The sequence below is a fragment of the Acanthopagrus latus genome, chromosome 19 (genome assembly GCF_904848185.1).
Source record: "Acanthopagrus latus isolate v.2019 chromosome 19, fAcaLat1.1, whole genome shotgun sequence".
Classification (NCBI taxonomy): Eukaryota; Metazoa; Chordata; class Actinopteri; order Spariformes; family Sparidae; genus Acanthopagrus; species Acanthopagrus latus.
The window spans coordinates 16496086-16519859 of NC_051057.1; the positions used below are offsets into that span (position 1 = coordinate 16496086).

The following is a 23774-nucleotide window of genomic DNA, read 5'->3' on the forward strand; positions in this document are numbered from 1 at the left end:
CAGGACATTATGTCATAATTAACCTCTTGCTGCTTCCCACACTCGTTATGTTTATGTAAATGGTTGCACCAGGCTCTGTATCGCCCACCTCCCTCTGTCTCTTTCACCTCCATCTCTCTATAACACTGTCTCCCCCACTGCAGCAGCCAGTTCTTCCACATCACATTGTTGCAGTTTCGACCCTCTCTGTCTGCTCGGTCTGTATGTTCAGGCTAGAGAACTGGATTTGGTGATGAAAGGCTGTCTGAGAGGGCGTGGTGAGTGCAGGAAACCCCTTCTCACACTCTCCCTGATTGCAAACATTTTCCCTTTTAATCATCCTCGAGATTATTTTGCTCTCCCCTTAATGGAGTGAAGGGGTGACGCAAGGAGCTTATTATTGACTCATATCAGATCTGGCAACTCTCGACTTTTTATGTAACAGATTCCAGTGCCTTACTGTAGACATATGGAGTAGCTACCACTGGAAATGTTGGAGGGTGAAGAGTAATATGAATCCTGCAGACCTTCGTCTGAACTTTGAGCAACGTAAGTCATGGTTTTCCAATTGTAGGTATTTCTGGAGAGCCATATGTGTTTTCTGGCATCAGACTGCAGTAATGATGCATGAGTTTGGATACTGTAAATATGGAAGTCACTGCTGCTCTGTCAAGCATTATAAAAGCACCAGGCTGCCATCTAGTGGTACAATGAATAAATACAAGTGTTTAACTTGGTGGTGATTCACAGTATCTGTGCCACAGTAACCAAATCAGTCTAGAAAATCTGCATTTGGGCATTTTCCGAATTTGTACCTGTTATTTGACAAACCATCCAGGAAGGACCTTATTTCTACAGACTCATTACTGTTTATGTTTTTTTTAACCTTTTGTCGTGAAAAACAAACAAACAAACAAAAACTACAAACCTTTTGTAGTGAGAAAAGCACATACCATGGAGAGGGTTTGCAAAAAACCTCTTTGGCAGTGAATACATTGCTTTCACAGTGACCTAATTCCAAGTTTCTCTGCCTTGATTATGAGTCCCACCCTGCTGTTTTACAGGCTAAATTAATTTGGCACTGTGTTGATGCACTACCCCCCTAGTGGACAAGGTCAACACATGCTAGTATTATGAGTGTAATCAAAATCTTCCCTCTGAAAAGTACCCTTCAAAATGCTAGATCGAACATAATATGAGGTTATAAAGATGGATGCTGCATGTCATAATTCTTCACTGCTAAACTGAAGAAAAGAGCAGTTGATAGTTCACACTTTGTGAATTTTTTATTAATTATCGCTAATATTTTAGTAGTAGTACTGTGTGTGTTCTTTGCCGAGCAAAGAAATACTGCTGGGAACTTTATGGAGCAGTTGTGTTCATATATGGGGCTTCATAAGAGGGCTGGAACCAACATTTTTTACATTATTATTTGTTATCCATCAGAAGAAGGTGACAGTGTCTTGTTTTTTTTTTGTTTGGTTTTTTTGTCAGTCCAAAAAAAACATTTTCAAGTTAAGACCACAGAGAAACAAAAACAGCAAATCCTTACAGTGGAGATGCTGGAAATTTACATTTTTGCTTAAAAAATGACTCATGCAGTTGTTCAGAATATTGCATTCTTTATTTTAATCAAGATTGATGCATTTAATTAGCTTCCTCTCATGCCTTGGAAGCTTGCTCTTGTCTGCAGGTTGATTGATAGTGTCTTCCTGGTAGCGATAGAGGCCCATGGGGAGGATAAAAACTATGTTGCCTTTCTTGTTTTATCACACTTGTTGTTTGCTTCTGGATTATTGTATTGTGTATGTGCTAATTTAACAGATACAATGGCAAGAAGGGATGCATTTTTTAAGTGAGTGAATTCAGGTGCAGCTTTGAAGGTGCGTTTAGAAAATATAATGAACCAAAATTAAAAAAGCAGCATTTAAGTTTCATTTTAGTGTGCAGGCATGATCTTCCGCAATATTTTTCATGGCTGCTGAGTGATGATTACTGCTCAAAGGTGGACAGGGTCTGACAGTCCTGATTGATAGGACTCTCCTCTCACTGTAAGGTGCACCTCTCTCTGTTTATAATGATGCCTTTCCATCACAGCAGACACTTGTCAACCGGTGAATTATTGGCAGTAAACTAAAGAAGCTTCAGTGTTGATGAAAGACGGTGCCAGATTTACGTTGTGCAGAGTGTGTGTCAGGCCAGAGGAGGAGATATATGGATGCTGATACTATCACTGATGAGCACAAAGCTTTACAGCAGGTTACACACCACCTGTACAGGGCCACTTGAGTCCAGAAATGCTGCATGTATCCACTAAATCAACACTGTGAATCATAGACCTCATACTTAACTCTAGCTTTGTCCAAAGGCAACAAAATCAGCCAACAATCACCTTATTTTACCCTTTTGTTTTGGTATGGATTGGTAAAGGAACAAGATATTAGTGTCATGTAGTGAACTTCAGAGGTATAAGTAGTTGGATTTTGTCTCAAGATGTTTCCTCCCTGTTTCAAGGCTCGATGTTAAGCTTTGCTGACAAAGTGTCTGGTTGTAGCTTCATATTTACTGGACAGACATGAGAGTATCAGTCTTTTCGTCTGACTCTTGGCAAGAAGTGTATTTCTAAATGTATGTCCTACAACAGGGCAGCTTCTAAAAAAGTATCAAATCAAATCAGTGCAGCAGGGCCAGAGATAGCGTCTTTATTATTCCATGTATTCTTCTTCCTTGTCAAAACCTTGCACTGCACCTGTGTTACCCACAATGCAACAGGGTAGCTAATCGTTTGATCAGAGATTCAGGTGTGTTTTGCTAGCAGCAGCTAATGAGCAGCTAAGCATAAATACAAATGTGGAGACTGCAGAAGTCTGGTAAGATTTACACTTCTTTTAGCTTCACATACTCTCACTCCGGATTATTTTCATCTTTAGACTTGTAGCCCAACGGAAGCTTGAGGATTTATCAGATCCATAAAACACTTACAACTCACTGTTGATACATATGGAGTAGTGCTCCAGAACAAATTATGTATTTAGTCAATGAGTAACAAAATTAATTGTGTGATTCTCTTGTATAAAAAATCAGCCCTAGTCTTAATTAATCCATATTAATTTTTTTAAAGCAGTTTGTAATGAGAGCCTGCTGTAGTTACATCCTTGATATATCTTGCAAGGTATCTTGCAATACCTTCTCATTAAAGCCCTGTGTACTTAAAAATGCAATGTGATATGAAGTAATGCAAAAAGACTCCCCGCTTGGCAAACACAATGAGTATCAATTCTGATTTGCAGAGACTGACAGTTGAGTTTGTCTTTATCTGAATGTAGCTCTGTCTAACAGCAGAAATGTTGTCGTTATTTTCCTGATGGCAAACTGCAGAGAAACAACACTGATAGAGTGTTTGTTGCTGCAGATGAGACACGTTTGGATTCTCCAGCATTAGAGTCAGAGCTGCAAGATATAAAGATGGAATATACTGAACATGCTGCAATAAAAGAAGTTGATAATAAGGGCATTATGGAGCACAGCTTCATGTTTATATACACCAGAGATACCAACCCTCAATATCACCTTTTAGCATTAATGTTCCACCCTTTATCATGTCCTATCTCAGCAGTCATTAATTTCAAATACCAAATGAAATAGCACTGCATTTTGAGTAAATCCATTAATAATAACTTGCTTTGAACCCTCCAGTGGAGATGATCCAACAGTGCAGAGTATTTTTTTTATTGTGATGTAATTTCTTTAAGTTCCTTTAAATGAGTCATATCCCTAAAATCTTCACAATCACGAATTTAAAACAAATATTTGCACTTCTATTTTAAGAATTAACGTGAAGCCATTCTTAAGTTTTATCTGCAATTTCTCCAGCGTCTGTGCTGGGATTTTTTACTTATTGTGATTTTTCTAGATTATTTTAAAATGGTTTATACCCTTACAATCATCGTAAATCAATAAAAAATATATGTACTGATTGGATTTTTGTAACTGTGTTGTGAAAAACCAACCTGCTTCTCTTCTCCTGCTGTCGCTTTACTGTGTCACAGTGTGTTTTCACCATGTTAGGTGATGATGTCAAGACTATACAATGTGATGATGCAAAAGACCGAAGCCTTAGAGGAACACATGCTCTATCTTTTTATTTTAGATCAACTGAATCAGGATTATGCAAAAATGATCTCCTGCCTCCTGTTAGGGGCTGCTTGAGGGAGGTCCTGTTTCACAGGCATTTCGGAATATTGCCAGCTGTTTCGCTGTCTAATTGTGCAGATTTTGTTGAACTGAGTTAAATTAGGCTTCATCTTTAAAGCAACCCAGGTGAATGATGGAGTTTGTGTTGATTGAAAGCCATGATTTGTTTACATTGATGAGTCCTGATTAACTTCCATTACAAGCACTTGTAATTTCAACTACTGCAGACTGTTATCTTTACATCATTGACAAAACAAATTATAATCAGTTTGAAAGTGTTGCAGGAAAGAAATAAAGGGCACTGTTAAATCATTGAAATTCTGTGCATCACTTACGCTGTGTTCTCATGCTGTCCTTGATGCCAGATAATATTTGTCCACAGTCACGCTGTGTGTACGAATATTACCTCTGCAGCTCCACCCGCCACATGTGCATCTTCCATTGAACACAGAGCGAGAGAATACGTGCACTTTGGGCTGACACAGCAGTTACGACGCAGCAGTGAGCCTGCCTGTCGGTCTGGACTCAATCACCTGAACGCGATGGGGAAGGGCAAGAGCATAGAGGAGGTGTGTTAGGGGGAAGAAACAATCACACCAGCTCTCAGATCACACCCGGCAGTCTAGCATGACCGAACTGTGCGAGCGACTTCCCTCTGCACCACGGGCAGAGTTGCGCTGCTGCTCGACTCTCAGCACGAGACACACACACTCTCTCTCTCTGTAACATTAAAGCAGAGTGCAGTCTCTTCAGCAACCAGTAGTTGTCTCAGCCTCTGTCCTAGCCGCTCACACAGAGACAATATGAAGGGTAAAGCAATGCAAATGAGGAGTGAATCATAAAGAAGAAATTGAGATAAAGAATGAAGAGACAACCAGGTCGGAGGTAGAGGCGAGGGCAGAAAGTCAAGAGGAAAACCAGAGTGTGTGTGCATGTGTGTGTGTGTGAGTGAATGTGTGTGTGTGTCAGGCTTTTAGAGCAGATTGAACCTTGGCTGACAGGAGGGGGAAGAGGCGGAGAGTATAAAGGCGGCGTCCTCCATTAAGAAGCAGGGGACAGCGGTCAGTAAAGGACACTGAGAGCTCCACCTCCTTCCCATGCTGAGAGGGAACTTGAGTGTGATGATGAGTGTGTCTAAATCCACCAGCAGCTGAACCAGTGTGCCAGCCTGCAACTATTCCTCTCTGCCACAGCACACACAGCAGCACTGCAGAGGATTTGGCAGCCCGGAGGATCTGTCGGAGCGCTTACAGATTTCGGGGTGGGGTAAACAGTCAGCTCAGACGTGCACCTCACTGTCAGCTCGTGGACACTCTGCTGCAACAGTCTGGAGATGGGTGGAAGATGAGGAGGAAGAGGGGGGCATCTAAATCTGACTTTTTGAATCCTGTGAGTTTCTGAGTCAGGGGGGGATTTGGCGTGCACGTGGGGGGTGGGTGGACAGAAGTAGGGGGCTGGTGTGGAAACGTCAGTCCTCTGCTCCATCTAGGATCTCCTCCGTCCTGTCATCTCCTCTGCGTCTTTTGGTGGTCTGCACCCGCGCGGGCCAAGTGTGCAGGCATGGACAGAGGCTGAACGGATGCTGCTGCCTGACAGGGAGCCTGTGAGACGGCCGACTGTTCCTCCCCGCCCGGGTCCCCTTCATGCCGTGCTGTGGGCTGGGCCATCGCCGGAGAGCACAGCTTCCATATGTGAGTTTTTGGCTCTGATGCTGATTTATCTCAGGGGTTAGAGGAGAGAATGTGCGTGAGTAGAGGGAGATTAAGAGGAGCTGATGGAGCAAACAGTCGCCAGCATGTGTAGACTAACGTGCTTTATTGTAATTGTTTCATGATGGGATGAATAATTCAGGGACAGTCTGTGCAGGTGTCACATCAAAACATGCACAACTTTACTGAAAATGTCTTTGTTGCTTCAAAGCAGCAGACTGAATGGTCAGTGGACACCTGCCAGCTTTCTTCCTCGATGTTGATCACTGCTACCATCTAGATCTCTGTCCAGAACTAATCCTGAATGCTGCAGGATTTAGCTGAAATGTTTCAGTTTCTCTCGCACGACGGTTTTCTGCAGAGCTCTGTTCTCGCCATGCACGTCGCCAGACACAATAAATCTTTAATTTCATATTTATTCCGGGTTTTGGAGAGCGAGCTGAGGTTGTAATGTTTCTGAACACACTGCAGGCACATGCACAGTTGACAGTTGACAGACTTTATTGGGCTCTACTGGTTTATCTCATATGTAATGAAATGTAGCGAGTGGAAAATGTGGATATGTTGCTGCTAACAGGTATGGCTTTGATGGGGAATTTGATGAGACATGCATTTTTGCGGGGGGGACTGTCCTTTGCATCCTTGATTCTGTCATTCAGGTAGGGTTGGTTTCTGTAGATTCTCTTGTATACAGCTCAAAGGAAGGCGAATATGCTTGCTCCGTTAAACTGTTCACTGGTGGAGCTGTGCAAAAAATCCTGTTGTTTTCCCCTCATCTACACAGTCATCAAAGTACTGCAGATAAAGATGGTCCTCCCTAATTGAGTCTTACCACTAGATGGCCATGTTACACTTACTGTACTCTCACTCACACACAACCACACATGCTCTCACATAAATGCATAAATGAACCATCTCTATGCAGAGAGAAAATGCTTTAACGCCCTCGAGGCTCAGAAATAAAGTTTTCATGAGGTGTGATTTTTCTTTTTTATTTCGATGTCTGAAATGAGTTATGATGTCTTCCCCAGATGCAAGACAGAACGACATTGGACAAAATGTTCTGAGCTCAGTGAGACACAGCAACTTTAGATCCACAACAGTGATATCAATACAGGAAGGTCTGTGTATTTTAACAGCGTGAGGATATATTTATCTAATCTGATACAGGTACAGGTATAATGTTTCAAGTTTAATGGTACATGTGCAGGCACCACTGTGCAAACTTTGTATGAAATGCAGCTAGAGCTCAAATCATTAGTCAATTAGAAATGCCAAACATTTGCTTCTTACTTATGAGGATTAGCTGCTGTGTTTTCTCTCATGTGATTTTACTTTAAATATCTTTGATATAAGAAGTCACAAAAAAAGCCATTTAGGAAATTGTGATTGGCATTGTTTTAAACTATTTTCTTGAATGATTAATTGAAAGAATAATCATCAGTAATAACAAAAATAATCATTATTTGCAGCCCTAAATGTAGCCTGTGATATAAGCACCCCCCCAATTCAGCTGTTGGATCTTCCAAAAGGCACGGACTGTTAACCTGGATCCCTTCCAAGACAAAAAGAGAAACTGCATCAGCCCAATAAACACCCGTTGACCTGAGGGTTAGGCTGAACCTGTGCCACCTGCCTAAATGAGACTGTCTGCCCTCACCCCAAAACTAATGCTGTTTCAAAGCAGCCGGCTTCAATTTGTAAAGACATAAATCATCACCGTCAAGTGGAAATATTAGTAGGAACTAATTAAGACGTGAGTTGACTGTTGTGATATTCAAAGGGGCACTATGTAGTTTTTTCCATAACTGAATAAACAAGCTGTTCCCAGCAGAAAATAAATGTTGAAAAATGTCCATCATAATCTTCTAAATGCAAAAAATGGTATCATCAGTATTCTTTATTTGTCCAGCCTACAGTTTTAATCCAGAATATATTCAGTTTACCATCAAATAAGACCAAAAAAGCAAGGAAACAAAAGCAGAAATCAGCACAATTTTGAAGCTGGAAACTGGGATGTATGGACATCAGACCACAGCAAATGGCTTAAACCAACATGCTCATCTTAAGTTTCCTATGATTATTAGATATCAAGGATCCCCTCAGAAAAACAGATTATGTGATACTGTCGTCTACAATTGGTACACCAGTTGTGTCCTACAAATTCAGCCAAAAGACGGCTGTTTTTCTTTGGAAGAGCCTTTGAAAAAAGACCAAGACTCGTGCACCCATTATGACGTATTATGTCTAGAAATGTGGACTTAGGAGGGTCCAGCTTCTGAACTGGGATGCCAACTTCACCCCAGATGTTGTAGAGAAGAAAAAACACTAGTTCTCTTGTGCAGCCTGCCGTAGTTTGGTTTCACAATCTGGTATCGTGTGACACACGCTGCAGTGGGCTGAACCAACATTTACTGTACAATTGAGTAAGCTTTAATTTAACTGATGAGTGGATTAGTGGAGGACCAGCTGTTGATACTCCACACCGGACAATCTAAGCCCCATGTGTAAGGTGTTTGCATGAAAACAAACCATTCAGTGGGATGGAGTATCACTGGCAACATGTGTTTGTGTTTAATTACTGTGTGCAAACTCAGCATGCTGAAATTAATATAATGAGCATGGTTAAACCAGAGGAGAGTACAGTAACTACAGCCAGAGCTGACCTTGAGAGGACCCTAGCTGCCGTGACTCGCCACTCTCTCTATGACACTCCTCTCACATGTTTCCAATATGGAGCACCAAACCAGCGTTTTACGTCTGAAATGGGGCGGAACACAATTCCGCTCAGGATGGAATGTGGAGCACGGAGACCCGGCCGGATGGGACTCCGTCTGACAGACTGAGTGGCCAGTCTAAGACACTCCTCACGGAAACTCAGCTAATTGAAGACAGCAGGCCGTACTCCATTCCCCACTTTGTTTTCTTGGCTTCCCTGCTGTACTTGCCATGATGCAGCAGTAGTAGCCAGTTACTACCTGTGAACTTATGGAAGTCAGTTAGTCGGAAGTTGATTTTACTGATTGATTGCCCAGCCTTAATATAAATATTGAATGTACATATGTACACAAGGTAATGTTTCCTGAGGGACGCATTAAAAGCAATCTGTTCTAATCTAAATATCTTGTTGTAGGCTGCAGTTAAAACAACGGAGGATCACAGTGAGATGTGACTCTAGCACAACCATTGTTTTCCTACAGAATGGTTTGCACACCTCTCTTGTGCCATGCACAACTTTTAAGAAGCTGAAATATTGTCAACTTTATAGCACTCAGCTTTTTCCATTAATTACATTAAATGGCCAGTTCTGTGCTCAGGGGTAAGATTTTACAGTCTTGCTATCGTCTCTGCAAAACTTCATTTAGATGTAGTGGCGCTGTGAGCTAAATGCTAACCTTGCACGTATGGACAATGCTCACATTCACCATGTTTAGCAGGTACATTTTTTTTACCATGTTCACCATTTTAATATAGTGTATTTGCTAATTGGCACCAAACTCAAATTGCAATTCAAGATGATAGGAGCGATTGACATTTGCTGGTATTGGTCATAAACCAAATTATAGACCGAATCATTATGACATTATGTTAACAACAGCAGTCTCTTCTTGATAGCTCACAGTTGTTATGCAACACTGTAAAGAGTTGTCAGAATTGTAAACTTTTTTTATTTCTGTTGTCATTTTGAGCAGTCACTTTCTCTAGTCTGGGGCCCAACAAGTAAATTAGTGCTCCAACCTCAATATGTATACACTTTGAAATTACATTATGTTAAAAGTTATTGTACACAAACATTGTGATTGGTTCAATTGAATTTATGACCTGATGGTGGCACAATGATGAGAATTCATCATGAGGGGTACATGAATGTCTGTTCCAGATTTAAATCAGAGGATCATCAAATATGAATATCTGCACTTATCTATTGATTAGATGTTGATGTATTTTCTGTGACAAGTGAAAGCTTTGACCTGCTGTGGGGAACTAAAGTTAACACATAAAGAATGAGAAATGCAGACACTGGAGTATTATACAGAGGACTGCAATTATTCTCAGACAATACTGAGCTTTTGTGTGCTAGTGGTGAACTAATTTCCCATGGTGAAAAGTGTGACCTGGAATTCCCAGTTTTCCAGGCTTCGGGATGCACGCCCAGGGAGGAGTGTCGGCCAGCGCAGAGCAGACTGGAGCAGGGTTTCCTTGGCAGCAGTTGTGCGTTCTTTTGCCTTTCCAGCGAATATGGAAATGTCCGGAAACTGAGCAGCTAATTGGCCACAGAGGCCCTTAGGAATGTCTCGGATTTAGGTGGATTTTTACTGCTTTTACATAATCCATCACCTCACCGTGGGACTGGAAAGTGTGATATATATCTGTGAAGGCCTATGTAGGGAATAGCTTCACTCCAGCCTGGAAACAGTGATGTCAGTGACACTGTGTGCTGAATCTGTGCGCACTGACCCCAGATCAGTTACGACTGGTCTGCGACAGTCTTAAGTTTTAAAACCCTCACTTGTCTGGAAATGGTGAAGTCATGGGGGGAAAGATGCTGCTCACTCCTTACAAAATACACAGATTATTACGTGGAAGGTGATTGATGAGGATATTCCATCTTGTAACGACTGTGCTCTCAGCTTCTTTGTGTGCTTGAAAATCCCTTGTCGGTGGCATCTTGGTAGTCGAATGTTTCATACCACATTTTGCAACATACTCGGATGGCGACCCTTGCTTCATGTACCCAACTGTCCTTTCTTTTAAAATACTTTACTCACTTTGTAATGAGAAAAATGTCACCTCTTTTAGAAAAAAAGTCACCAAATACAACCAGCATTTTTTCAAATGAGGAATCTGTTCAAAGACCTGGAAGCAGCTGGAATAACTGTTTTTACTTTACTGAATAACCTAACCTAAATACTGGCATAAGATATAGAAATATATGGAATATCAGCACAGTATTTGGAAATGTACAGCTCCTGCATGGCCAGTGTCAGCAAATATACATTGTGAAGAATCTTTTAAGTGTCTTCGGTTTTACAGCTGGCTGCAGGAGACCCATACATATGAGGTAATTTGCTCCCTCTGGTGATTGTTAATTTTAGCCGTGTCTCTCTCCTCCAGCACGTCATGTTGGCTGCTTCACTACTATCAGTGGAAAGCAGCTGCTTTGAGGGCTGGAGTGCCGTCATCCATTTTTGTGAGGCTTGCAGTTTCTGGCACCATCTATTTAGTAATTCCATTTATTAGCATTACGTTAGACTACAACGCATGCGTTTAGGGAGAAATATGTATGTAGTAGATTCTCTGTGGTTGGTGGAGCTGTTGTATTCATTTGCTGTCTGTGAGACATAAGGTTTAGGTTAGGGCTCACTTTAGTTCAATATGACAACATAAATCCCCATATAATACTTTCACTCATTTTTATTTTCCACTGCGTCTCTAATCGTGCTGACTGTGTACTGTGCCAGTTCCTTTCAGTAACAGCCTATACAAGGTATAACATCTGTGGAAAAATGGACAATCATGCTATCATTAGCCAGATGAAGGAGCTGTAGGCTCAGCTCACGCCCATTAAACTGGCACCTCAGACAGCGAGGGCAGCCAGGCCAAACCAAGCATCACTTAAAACAGGAGCAGATGTTCTTGGAGGCCAATTAACAGGGGAGAGATGCAGACAACCTTGTGCGCCAGAGGAGGGCTGCCGGCCCATATGGATACTAGAGACAATTAATTAGAGCGACAGACGTTAAAAATGGATCAGGAGCTGTATAAAGTCTTGCTTTAAATCCCTGAACTCCACAGATTGGGGTTTTAATTATATGGTTGTTATTTGTTGTTTGGTGTTTTGGAAGTTCAGAGCTGAAATGGTAAGTGAATGACAGAAAATAAATCAGCAACTGATTTAATAATTAATAGTTTCAGTCATTCTTTCGAGCCAGCAAACATTCACTGGTAGCAGCTTCTTGAATGTGACATGTTGCTGTTTCTTTGTCTTATATATGATAAGAAGTTGATTATAAGGTTTAAGAATGTCAGACAAAAAGTTTTCACTATTTTTCAACCTATTACACACCAAATGATTAATCGAGAAAGTAATAAGCAAAATAATGGATGATGAAAGTGATTGTTAGTTCAGCCCTAATAGAATAGCCTTAAATTAACCCTTAAATTTCGGATCACCTGCTTTAGATAATCGCCAAATCAACTTGTTTACAAAAGGACATTAAAAAACAAATTGAAAAAGTAAAATCAGATAAAAATGTAATAACTTAAAGGTATTATGCAAGATACAAAAATTATAAAAAAAATTTAAAAAAAAAAGATATTTGACACTGGTTTGTTTGTATTCCTGTTAAAAACACTGATTGTTTGTGTGCAGTCTAGTCTTTTCTGTTGGCTGATCTGGACATCTGTACCATATCCATGGTTCAATTACACTTAAGTGCAGCCACTCAAATCAGCAAGGATAGCCTCAAAAGTCTTCACTGATCTTTTACAAGTAATCTGGATCAACTCATTCAGACAGATGGAAACAAGTAAGGAGAAAGGAAGACGAGTGAAAAAGTGAGTTAGGTTGTGGAAGTTGACAGTAAAAGGTGAAAAGGAAAGGACAACAATTAGAGGCTGAATTGTGGCCAGAGAGAGTAGATTTTATTTTTGAACCAGAGAGCAACACCACCATTGAATAAAAAGAGATGAAAGAGAGAGAGAGAGATCTGTCACACCACTCGTCTCTTAGCAAAGAAGTGCCATGACAACAGGTACCAGCCGGGCGAGGAGACGCACCCCTGAGAGCGAGAAAGACGGAGGGAGGGAAGAGTGTAGAGGAAAGAAAGTGAGATTAAGAAGGTGGAGAGGAAAGGAGAATACATGGAACAGAAAAGTGGAGGAGACACCTACAGTAGATGAAGACGAGAGTTTTCCTCTGGTGCTCTGTGTTATCGTGGCTTCTGGAGGTTTCAGTGACCTGTCAGTCAGAGGAAGCCCCGACCTCTCCTTCAGAGAATCAGTACGTTCATCCTAATGCTTCTATAAGCTCACCCTCGGGAGCCGGCCACAAAGATCTGCTCCGCGATTGGGTGTGCGCTCAGGCTCAGCAGGGCGGGGTTAAACCTGCTGGGATGTTTCATATTCATACTCAGCGTGAATACATAATCAGTCCATCAGGTCACTGTGCGCTGTCAGGAGGAAGAGACTCTGACTTTGCTCTGCTTGGATGATTCTTATGTGACTTTTTCACCACGTGGAGGAAAAACATTGTCATCATGAAGTGTGGTCCAATCCTGCTGACAGATGCTGGATTCAGTCAGAGCAGGTGATCTGGGCTGGCAGGTTTGCAGGGCAGATGATGACCTATGGCTGAGCGCAGCGTGCCCTCCGGCCATCACCCCTGATCCTGCTCTGACCTGCCCACACAACAGGCTGCGGGGCTGAAATCTGCTGAGGACGGAGCTCCTCACTCCACATTTATCGGCCTGCTCTCGTTGCCATGATCAAACACACCAAGAACAAAAATGTCTCGTGGGTAAGTGAGGCGTGTTTGTGGAGTTTTCTCATCTATTCTTCCTCCTTCGTGTGCGGTTTATGTTATCTGTGCAGGACTCTGTGCAAAACAACTGGAAGCCATGTAACATTTTTACATCACTATTGATAAGATTTTCTGGTTTAACAGATTATGTAGAGACTATTATAGTGTATTCCCATTGGGTTTTGATGCTCCTGTGCCCAGTGGCTACTCCAAAGAGAGGCTTAGAGATTTAGCTATTATATAACTACAAGCTACTACATGCCCACTTTATGAAATCTGGTTATCAGTCTGCCAACTTTGCCTCTGTTACAAGGAATGTAACTCTTGTTGATGACTTGAAATCATAGAAAAGGGCAAATCAAGGCTAAATCTTCAAGAAAATACATTGCTCTTTGATTATAATCATAATAATAACAGTAGGTAATTGTTTGTTTTCTGTTATGTTTCCCAGGTTTTTCAGTGTGTGTGAGTTTGATATCTGATTCTTTGCCAGTGCAGACGGATCAGGGGAGATTAGAGTGAGAGTGGCTTTGCGAGGATGAAATCAGCTACTTGGGGAAAAAGGGGGGTGGGGCAGGTAGGAGGGGATGTGATGGAGTTATGGTTCACTATAGACTCTGCTTTCTGTCTGTCTGTGGACTTTAAGACATTTTCTCTCTCTGGCTTGCATGACCTCCAGCCACTCAGCTCAGCTTCTTTGTTATCTAATCTATTAACTGGAGTCACTGTACATCAGGTGCAGGTGAGACAATCACGGTGTGATGAACCTGAGGCTTAATCCTCCTCCGTATACACCATATGCTCTGCTCTCACTAAACAGGCATTTATTTTTGCCATAACTTTGTACTTTTGTCTGATATATTGTACATGTGCATGTGTGCATAAACAAAGATATACTTACGTGCTTTCCTCCGGAGGGAAACACTGCTCCACTTTTTCTCATCTCACCCATATGGTGCATATATCACACTGCTGCTCTCTGTAGCCCCGCTCTATGTCTCTGTGTCTCATAATGAACCTGATCATTTCTGCACACACAAAGAGAGCCTTAAGAGAGTTTTAATTTAGATACATTTTAATTTCATGAATGCTGTTTTTCGTAAAATTCACATGATCACATTGTACAACATTAAGATGATCTACAGACCAGCTGTGTAGTTTGTTAGAACACGTGATTGATTCTGTAATATCTGTAATGGCAGAAGGATCTAAACAGGGGTAGATGGTTAAGTCAAGTTGACGCATGCTGGCTGAGAAAAAAACATCCACAAAACATCTTTTCAATGCTTACTGTCCAAGTGACACCTGAATGAGGTATGCACTTTACCAGGAGAGCTATTTAGCAGCGTACCAAAACATAAGAACCATGTTTTGGTCATGTTGTGGAGTTTTAGGTGCCAAGCTCACGTGAAGGTGGCAATATATTGTGTCTAAAAGTGTCCTCTGGGTAGCCCGAGTGAGAGTTTGATATTCTTTTTGTGTGGAAGTAAAATTTAGATGTGATGGTGGTACTGGTGGAAATATCAGGGGGTCATCAGAAACTTTCTGACTCTTGGGGCCATCATTTAAGTTAGTTGCATTGCATCGTTCTCGTGTCGGGCTCCACAGTTGCATTGTGGCTTACACATGAATGTATAAGACCTTTATACAAGGGCACTGCTCAGGCGTGCCTCCAATTTTGCCTGGTGGCCACTTGCAGTACTGCAGCACAAAATTCCATATGAGGCCCATAAATCATTTTCCCCATAGATCACCATTATAAAAGAGACATCTGTAAAACTGTTGGCAGACAGCTCAGACTGTAAACAATGTTAATTATGAGTCATCCTATTATGAATTTATGATTCGTGCTGGTTATATATCAATACCACTTTCCTCTAGCTGAGAAACTGATGTAAAGTGAGCAGTAACGCACAGGTTTAGTGGGCCACATAAGCAAGAAGTAACCCTGGAGGCTAGAAATCTTTTTTGGTGTATGCTCCAGGTGAGCAATTCTTATTGAACTGAATGGACGCCATCTTTGGATTCACAGTTGAGCTCTTTTTGAAATCAAGGGGCTTACAGTTGCACAGGCTGCATGCAGTTCCTTGTTGAAGTTGTAGCCTCTGTAAAAGTTTTAACAGAGAAATATCACATGCAACTTCTCCTGTTTCCTTCAGCTTCAACCAAGTCTTTACATGTGTGCTTGCCATAGATTTGTCCACAGCCCCCACTACAGTGTCGGAGAGCTATAACAACTCTCCAGAGCAGGAGAGTGCAGCAAGAATGTGTACATATAAGTTTCTGCAGACTTTGGAACAAAGTGTTGAATGGAAACATCTTCAGATCCTAGTAGACTAAATGTCTCCATATACATTATACATTATTTTACTTTATTCTTATCCATCTATTACAGAGATAAGTCTGCAGAAAATATAGATTTGTTGCAGATGCAGTGCTTCTGCAGTCCACTGATCCCAGGTATCTATTTGTCTATCCAATAAGCCTAATGACTTTTGAGAGCCACATTCATAATCACAGAAGTGGGCAGTACCAGGCGGATTAAGACTCCAGATGGTGCTGTTACTGCCCGACTGTCTGTCTGGCCACGGACATACAGCTGCAAGAGGTCACATGTTTTACTACAGCGGTCAGCTCTGACACTGCAGCACAGCAGCACAGCTTCACATAGACTCATCAGCAACACTAAAGCTGCCTATCACAGCACCAAGTGTCTGTTGCAGGAGTTTTAAGGTATGTTTGTGTATGTGGCGTGTATTTCCGTCTGCTTCTTTTTACGTCATGTCGTAGAGTTGACCACGCAACAGATGTCACACTATCAAATTAAAGCTTAATGCCTGGCCAGCTGAAGAAAAACACTTCAGAGCTAACCATGACACCGCAGAGCTTAAACACTCATCTGTGTGTGTGTGTTCGCTCGTGCATGTCAGTATGTGTGTGTGATCTGCCAGAGAGACTCTTCACTCCACATGAGGCATGACACTTGCTGTTGGGAGAGCTCTTGAGAATGACCACATCTCATTTCTCCTCAAGATAGCTCCCTGGCAGTGACACCAGTTGTATTTAAGAGGAACTTGCCAGGTAGCGCAGCAGTCGGTTTGATCCCTTTTTGACTGAGGCAGAGAGGTTGGCTTTTCTTTTTTTTTTTTTTTTTATGCCAGGCGTCAGCTGCTTGCACCCCTGGGTCATGGTACTCTGAACAAAACCAGGGGATTTGCATAATTCATTACAGTCGCTGTGGAACGGAGAGGCGGCACAGGTGTCCCGGGCATTGTGGGAGAACGAGCATGTCTAAGAAGCCAAAGGTAAAAACGAACAACACACAACCTGTTCTTGTTTTCCTGTAAGTCGGCAGCTTACCTCTCTATCCAGAGCTTGTTCTATTAGTTGTAGTAGTTGTTTGCTTGTTTTCGAAGTGCTTTTTCTGCCGTGTTTGTGGATTCTATGCTGTGGACGGTTCTGCTTGTGACGACATTAAGGAGGAGGTGTTTACATGGGCCTATACTGTCGGAAATGCACCTATAAGTAGAGCTTAGTTTTTAATCATGGATTCATTCAGGACTGTGTCTGCCTTTTAGTACCGTAGAGAGGCATTGATGCCTGCAGGGCTTTACAGTGGGTGAAAGACAATCTGCAGGGTCATCTTTCTCTTTCCACGTGTTGATGTGTCCAACATGTTGAGTGAGAGATTCTGTTCATGTGGCTAAATCCCATAGTTGAAAACTGATTGTAAGCAAAATGATATAATCTTTTCTGTTGCACACAATGCTGGTCAGTGTTCTCAAATCTCTTGACTTGTGATTCCTGTGTGACTAGTTAGACAAAAGTGGCTTTATGTATTCCTTTTTCTTAATTTTAAGAATTTCACAAAAATGCATTGTGTATATGTAAAGCTTGACAATTGCATTAAGTGCAAGACCATATTATTAAATACTCTTTGGGATTTTTGTTAAAGGGACTATGTAACAATTTCTATTAATTCACATGTATTAGTCACTTTTTGTGAGGGGATTGTCACATAATGTAAAAAAAAAAAAAAAACGTTCAGAAAGGGAGTCAGCTAACATAAACTAGCAACTGACATCCAGAACAGCACAGAAGTTTGACAGAGTGCCTTTAAACCCTGCATAGTTCACATCCATGTTTAATAGCAAGCGGTCCTCATCTTCACGGCCACTGTTGGTGTATATTCGTGAATAACAGACAGAAACTGTCAATAGAAAAAGTAGTGAGGAACATGTCTGTTCTCATGTGGATGCATGATATAACCTAAATAGGGACCCACTTGTAAACACATTATTACATAGTGCTATTAGTGGTCAAAAACTCCACAGGGGACCTTTTAGGAGGTCTGATAATCCAGTAATACACAAGAGAAAAAGCAGAGATTAGAGGAAAGTGGAAAAATAAAGCCCCAGTTTTGCAACCATCATTATAGAGCAGTCTCTTTTTCATACCACCTTTTGTGCTAAAACATCCTCCTAGGTCAAAAAAAAAAAAAAACTAACTAACTTTAACACTTTCCAACCATGTATCATGTCAGTCATTTCTTCTTCTCTGACTACTGGATTGGTTTAAGGGCGTAACGTAGATTTAAATCTCCTTACTGAGAGAAGCAATCATTGCAAAGTGAGTCGGGGGATCAAGTAGACACAAGCAATTGCCCCTGTGGGTGTTACTGTGTGCAGCGTGGATCATTCCCTCCCTCCTGTAAAGATGTACAGTACACAGAGCTGCATGTGACCACGCAGCAGATGACCGTCTCTCACAGAACTGCTCAAACAGTTGGACTGTGTTAAAATTAGGAGCCCGTCAGCGATGTGAGAGCAGCACACAAAATTGGATTTGTTGGTCCGAAAGTGTAAAAATTAAAAGCAAGGGGACTAAGTGTCAAAAAGAAAAAAAAAAATGTAATGCATCATGGTGTGTTAAGAAACGTAGGACTGAAAAGAAAACTTTTAGGATATAATGGAACTGCAAGCATGTAGTTGAAGATCAACACAAATACAATTTTTAACTGTTTATTGTTTTTTATTTACTTAGTATGACTGGATGGTGCATAATAATAGCTTATTTGAGCTTCCTTCCCATTTTTATCTTAATTTTCTGCCACTGGAAGCATTTCCTGTAAGAATTCCATTTTTAATGAAATGATGGTCCTTACATTGGAAAATGACATCTTTTTAAATCGCCCCTCTCCCAGTGTTTCTCTGTGGCCTCACTATTTGCATCACTGCCACAAAGACAGTGTGAGCTGTATGGCTAGCAGCCAGATTACTGTCCAAAGCAGAAAACCACCTAGAACGCCGAATCTCAGTGCTCAGAGGGCAGAGTAAAACTCAATGGTACAGTAAATAGGCAGGCTTTGTTACTTACTGATCGAGTCGAAACAATTCTGGTTTTGAACCACCTCATGTTCCACTGGTAAGAGGAAGCACATATCAACAGATTGTGTCAAAACAATGAAGCACTTTCTATTGAGTGGACGCCCATCCGTTCACTCTTGTTTGGCCCCAGCTTCTATCACTGTCCCTCTTCAACTACTTAGCCTCCTCCACCAGTGGGGTTCTTCTTTTCTTTTGCATCGTAACTTTTACACAGTTATTCCAGTTGTTCGACCGTTACCTGGGGGTAGTGACTGGGGAAAACAATGCATTTTGCTGCTTTGTTTGTGCAGTTGTAGACTCGCTTTTGATTTGTTCCGTAATTCACCCTTTTGAGCCTACTGGCAGACCGAGTAGCATAGTAAAAGTAAGATTTTTAGGGAATCAATCTACGCGGATGGTGTCATTTTTTGCAGCCATTATGCTGTACAGTCGGTACTTCACAACTCTAAAGCACAAAGTCCATTGCAAGTGTCAAATCAAATCATGTCAAATCCACTTTTAAACTACCTAAATCAATAATGAACTCATCTTATTAGAAAGTATCCAAACCCTTTTCCAACCAAGTTAGCCTTTACCCCTTGTTTCCAGTCTTTATGCTAAGCTATGCTAACTTGTTGCAGGCTGTAGCTTCATATTTAAGGTAAAGGCATGAGAGTGTTATCAAAAAACAAAACTATTGCTTAAACAAACAAGTTTTTCAAGCAGGTGTTTGTGAGTTAATGTGCATGTGTAACCCAAAGCCTGATCACTAAATTGTCAGATATAAAGTCGTCCATTTAACTGATTAAAAATAACTGCCGAAACCCCCTCATATCTATGTGTCACCAGGGTGAAGTTGGGAGTCACTGTATTCTGTGAGTGCAATGTTGTGCTTGCATACAGTGTGTGACTGTATTGGTCACAGCGGTCCCACTTTGCCGGCTGAAGAGTTTTTCCTGTGACTCCATGTGGGACAGCCGATGTGTTTGATGTGTTCAGAGAGCGTGAAGTGAGCCAGCGCCACACTTTGCACTGCGGCCGCCAAACGTTGTACACTGTTATACATGTCAGCGCTTCGGAAGTCATCAAGTCTTTTCTTCCACTCTCTGTCGAGCAACTCAGAGATGATCTTCATTCCCTTGGGCATGCTTGACAAGTTTCCCTTGTCTCCACTGACTAAACACATCTTGGGACGGGTAAGCTTTACTCATCCTTAACTTCAGTCTTTGGTCCCGAACTGGAAGTGTGCCACATCAATAAGCTCTGGCTCTTTACTACTCCGCTATCAGTTATGCAGAAAAGTTTTAGCCCCATTTGGATGATGTGTGTGCAGGTTCAGTGCTATTTTGAGGTTTAGCACACATGCTAGCGGGATGCCCTTTGGTGGAGGAAACTCTTGAGTCGCTCAGAGAGGCAGCAGGAAACTGAACAGCTGGGGCTTCTCTTCCTCTTTCCCATCCTCTATCTCCCTCTGTCTATCAGTCCCTCTCCCTCATTTTCACTGCTTCCCTTTCTCTCATTGTCTGTAATTAGAGATGGTCCTGGGGCTCAAGTGGCCTGGCTTGTGTTGTAGCTAGGTAACCTCAGTCAGATGCTGGCTGCTGGCCCTGGGGGTTTCATTAGATGTGAATCACAGCCACATCAGGCACAGCATGGATTCTCAAGCCTGATCTGGATAGCATGCATCACAATAACTAAAGTCCTGCTTTAAATTCAAGCTTTATTCTTTAGAGCTGAATACGATTTTTTTTCTTTCCTTTTTTGTTTGCTGCTAGTACTGAATACCTTACTTTTTTGATTAAGAAAAGTTTTTTCCACGTGTAACAAAATATTCTGCACTTCTCAAATACATTAGTCTTTAAAGGACAAGTACACACTGTTGGGAAAGCTCTCTTAAAGAAAGTTAGATGAGAAGATCTAAACCACTCTCATGTCTGTGCTGTAAAAATAATGCTACATCTAGCCTCTTGTTTGCTTAGCATAAAGACAGAAGACAAGGGAAAACATCTAACCTGTCTCCGTCCAACGCTTACACCAAACTGGTATCCCAGTTTACTGTATTACATGATTATGATTATTATTATCAGTTAAAGTGAGCTTTAATAGGATGAAAACAGAAGCTGAACAGACATTTTACAGTGTTTGATACCCAATGCTGCAGATATAAGTCAGTAAATACACAAAAAGTTAGCTTAAACTCAAACTTAAACTCAAACTCAGATTATATTTTATCTTTTCATGTACAGATTGTAAAGGGTCATTTACAAGAACATGTAGATACAGTGCTGTACTTAATAAAAACCTTTTAGACAACAACAAATACTCCTACAGTGAATAGGGAACTTTTTCTTCTTCCAGGGAAATCTAAAAAGATTTATCCACCAGCACTTGAAGTCCTCTTGGAGAGTTTAATTTGTGTAATAGCATTCTTGGCAAGGCAAAAGGCCTTTGGAGGAGCCTTTCAACGGATCTTCAATGATCTAATTGTGGTGTATCTTAGCCCATCAGTGATCTTCTTAAGTTTACTAAACATTCATAACATCATTTGTGTGGATCATGGCCTGTTGTGAAAGCACATTTGACAGAAAACAAAACACTGTTGATGTTGCTGGATATTGTTCCTGTCTTTGGCAAGATGATCCGCGTCAGAATCAATCAATTATTTTCAGTATCTGTCATTGTTTTGTCTTGTGTTATGATGTCTTCGGTGTTTTGATCTCATACCGATGTAACGCAGATTAACTCATGATCCTGAGTGCTGTAACACTGAAAAGTGTGTTTTGGCAGAGTGGAGAGGTTTTGTTTAGGACTATTTATTTAATAGTGAGTGGTGGCCACTGTGGAGTCACACCGGCATGTTCGTTGGACTCCCGTGTTCACTCCTGATATGGAGGCAAATGGAGATAGAAGAGTCCGGTGGCATGAGAGTGTGCTGTTACTAAAGCACATGGGTGTGGTCGACACCATACTGTTTTGTGATTAATCTGATTCTGCAGTTGGCTATACATTTTACACAGAAAGACAACATAAGCAATACAAAAAAGCTTTGAACCACCATTTAAAGAATGAAAATGGTGATATTTCTACATTTTTGTTGTTGGCAATAAATCCCACTAAAAGACGAGAACAGACAATGACTAAATGAATAAATCTAATACAACAGCCCTGCAATAAATTCTGCCTTCATGGGTTTATAATGATTAGCTTTTGTTTAAACTGTCTTAATGGCATCTTGATTCAACTCATTTTGGAGGATGTACTTCACAGTCCTGTTGACTTACACCATGTTATACTGACATGGAGTAAACAATGCACACTTCAGGATGGTAGTATTTATTTCAAACAGGGTGTAAGAGCAGCAGAATCAGAATGTAGTCTACCACAAGTCTCTTCACACTGTACAAGGTCACTCTTTAGTAACTACATAATGAAAGGCAACCACTGTTGCCAGTGTTTTGTTTTTTTCCTTCCTAACTGAAGCACACTGGGATGTTATATTGATCCCCCCCTCGTGGTCCAATTACTGTATGCTGGTTTGCGAGCCATCCTTGTTGGCCTTTGTGCGCTTGTCAGAGCGAGCGCCTGCTGACGTCATTGCGTGCATGTATACTGATCGATAAGCCAAAGGCAATGCCGGCACTCATTTCCCAGCGCTGAAAGAACTGGAAGACATTGATCCGTCAAATCCCTTTCAGAGAGCCCATTCAGAGAGAGCTGATAATTGCTGTCGGCAGTGAAGAATGCTGTTATATCATTACATTACAGGATTTAAACAAAACAGAGCAACTAAACTGGACAATAGCTCTTCTTGCTTTAGTAGATCTGACATATTGTATACAGTGTGTACTTGTAGAGGCTTTTAGCTCAAATCCATTACACACATTAGACACAGTAAATTTTATTATGGTTGGCCTCAGCATAAAATCCTGGCAGGGACACAGGCTCAATAAACATACAGTGATTTTTAAGCGTTATGTGTTTCCTGATCATCATCATAAACTCCCTTTACACTCCTTTGATTTTCTTGCAGTGTGTTGCAGACTTCACATGTATTCATTTTTAGTCATTCACTAAAGAAGACACGAGATCACACTTCTGATCAGCTGTCATCGCGCTCAGCATGTCGAGGTGTTTTCCTCCAGGGCTTAACTTAATTAGAGTCTGCTTTTCACCTTCATTTACCTTGACCTCATGTTCCCACTGTAGAGTTCAGACTGGGCTACAAACTGTGAGATATTTAAGGGTTAAAAGGCAAAAACAAAAAAAAAATCACTAGTTTCAGGTCAAATTTGAATATTTTTAAATTTTCTTAATAGCAAATTGAAATGAAGGACTGTAGTTGAAAATTAGCCAAGATGAAGAAACTGGCACATCTACAGCAATGACAGAAATATTAATGTACAATTGTCCCTCTAGATTTATAAATGAAATTAAATAAAGGCTCTGGGTTTGGGACTGATGGTTAGACACAATAATTCATATTTATGTCAACTTGCATTATTGTGAGCTTCAGAGGGAATTGTTGACCTTGAGATCTGCAGATTAATTGATAATGAAAGTAACCAATAGTTACTGCCCTAATAATTGAACAAGAAATGCAGAATATGATCAATACAAAATAATAACAGTTTAACATTTTGGAGGAAATACACAAGTTTCTTTATGAGAAGACTGATGCCACCCTCACATTTGTGCTGTAAATATGACTCTACAACCAGCACTGGAAACTGGGAAACCAAAGGTAACGAAACTAGCATCTCTTAACCTCACTTACTGATAATGGTTATATCTCCTTTGTTCAATCTATGCTAAAACCAAACTGTAAGAGTTTTTATTCACCCTAAATATTTGTGTTTGACATCAGTTGAGTCCCTCACTGATTTAAGCACTCACCTATCTATACCTATCTAAAGTCTATTCTGTTCCAATCTGATCTCTGTACCGGTACGTTCATACCGTAGCTGTAGCTGTGAGTCGGGTTTATCCAGCCTTTATGCTAAGCTA

The 23774-nt window shown here is 41.1% G+C and overlaps 1 protein-coding gene across 10 annotated transcripts in view; it reads left to right on the plus strand.

Moving 5' to 3' along the window:
* Positions 1-23774, plus strand: part of cacnb2a (calcium channel, voltage-dependent, beta 2a) — a 69013-nt gene that overhangs the window by 7528 nt on the left and 37711 nt on the right. For 3 of the 10 annotated variants that reach the window (XM_037078518.1, XM_037078520.1, XM_037078519.1), the window contains exon 3: positions 16566-16709. The exons of 3 other annotated variants lie outside the window; for them this stretch is intronic. In XM_037078518.1, coding sequence (XP_036934413.1) covers positions 16566-16709 — 144 coding nt within the window. Of the gene's footprint in view, positions 1-2727; positions 2850-5662; positions 5865-16565; positions 16710-23774 lie in introns of those variants that run through there. 4 more of the 10 variants (XM_037078523.1, XM_037078524.1, XM_037078532.1 and 1 more) reach the window with 3 other exon arrangements.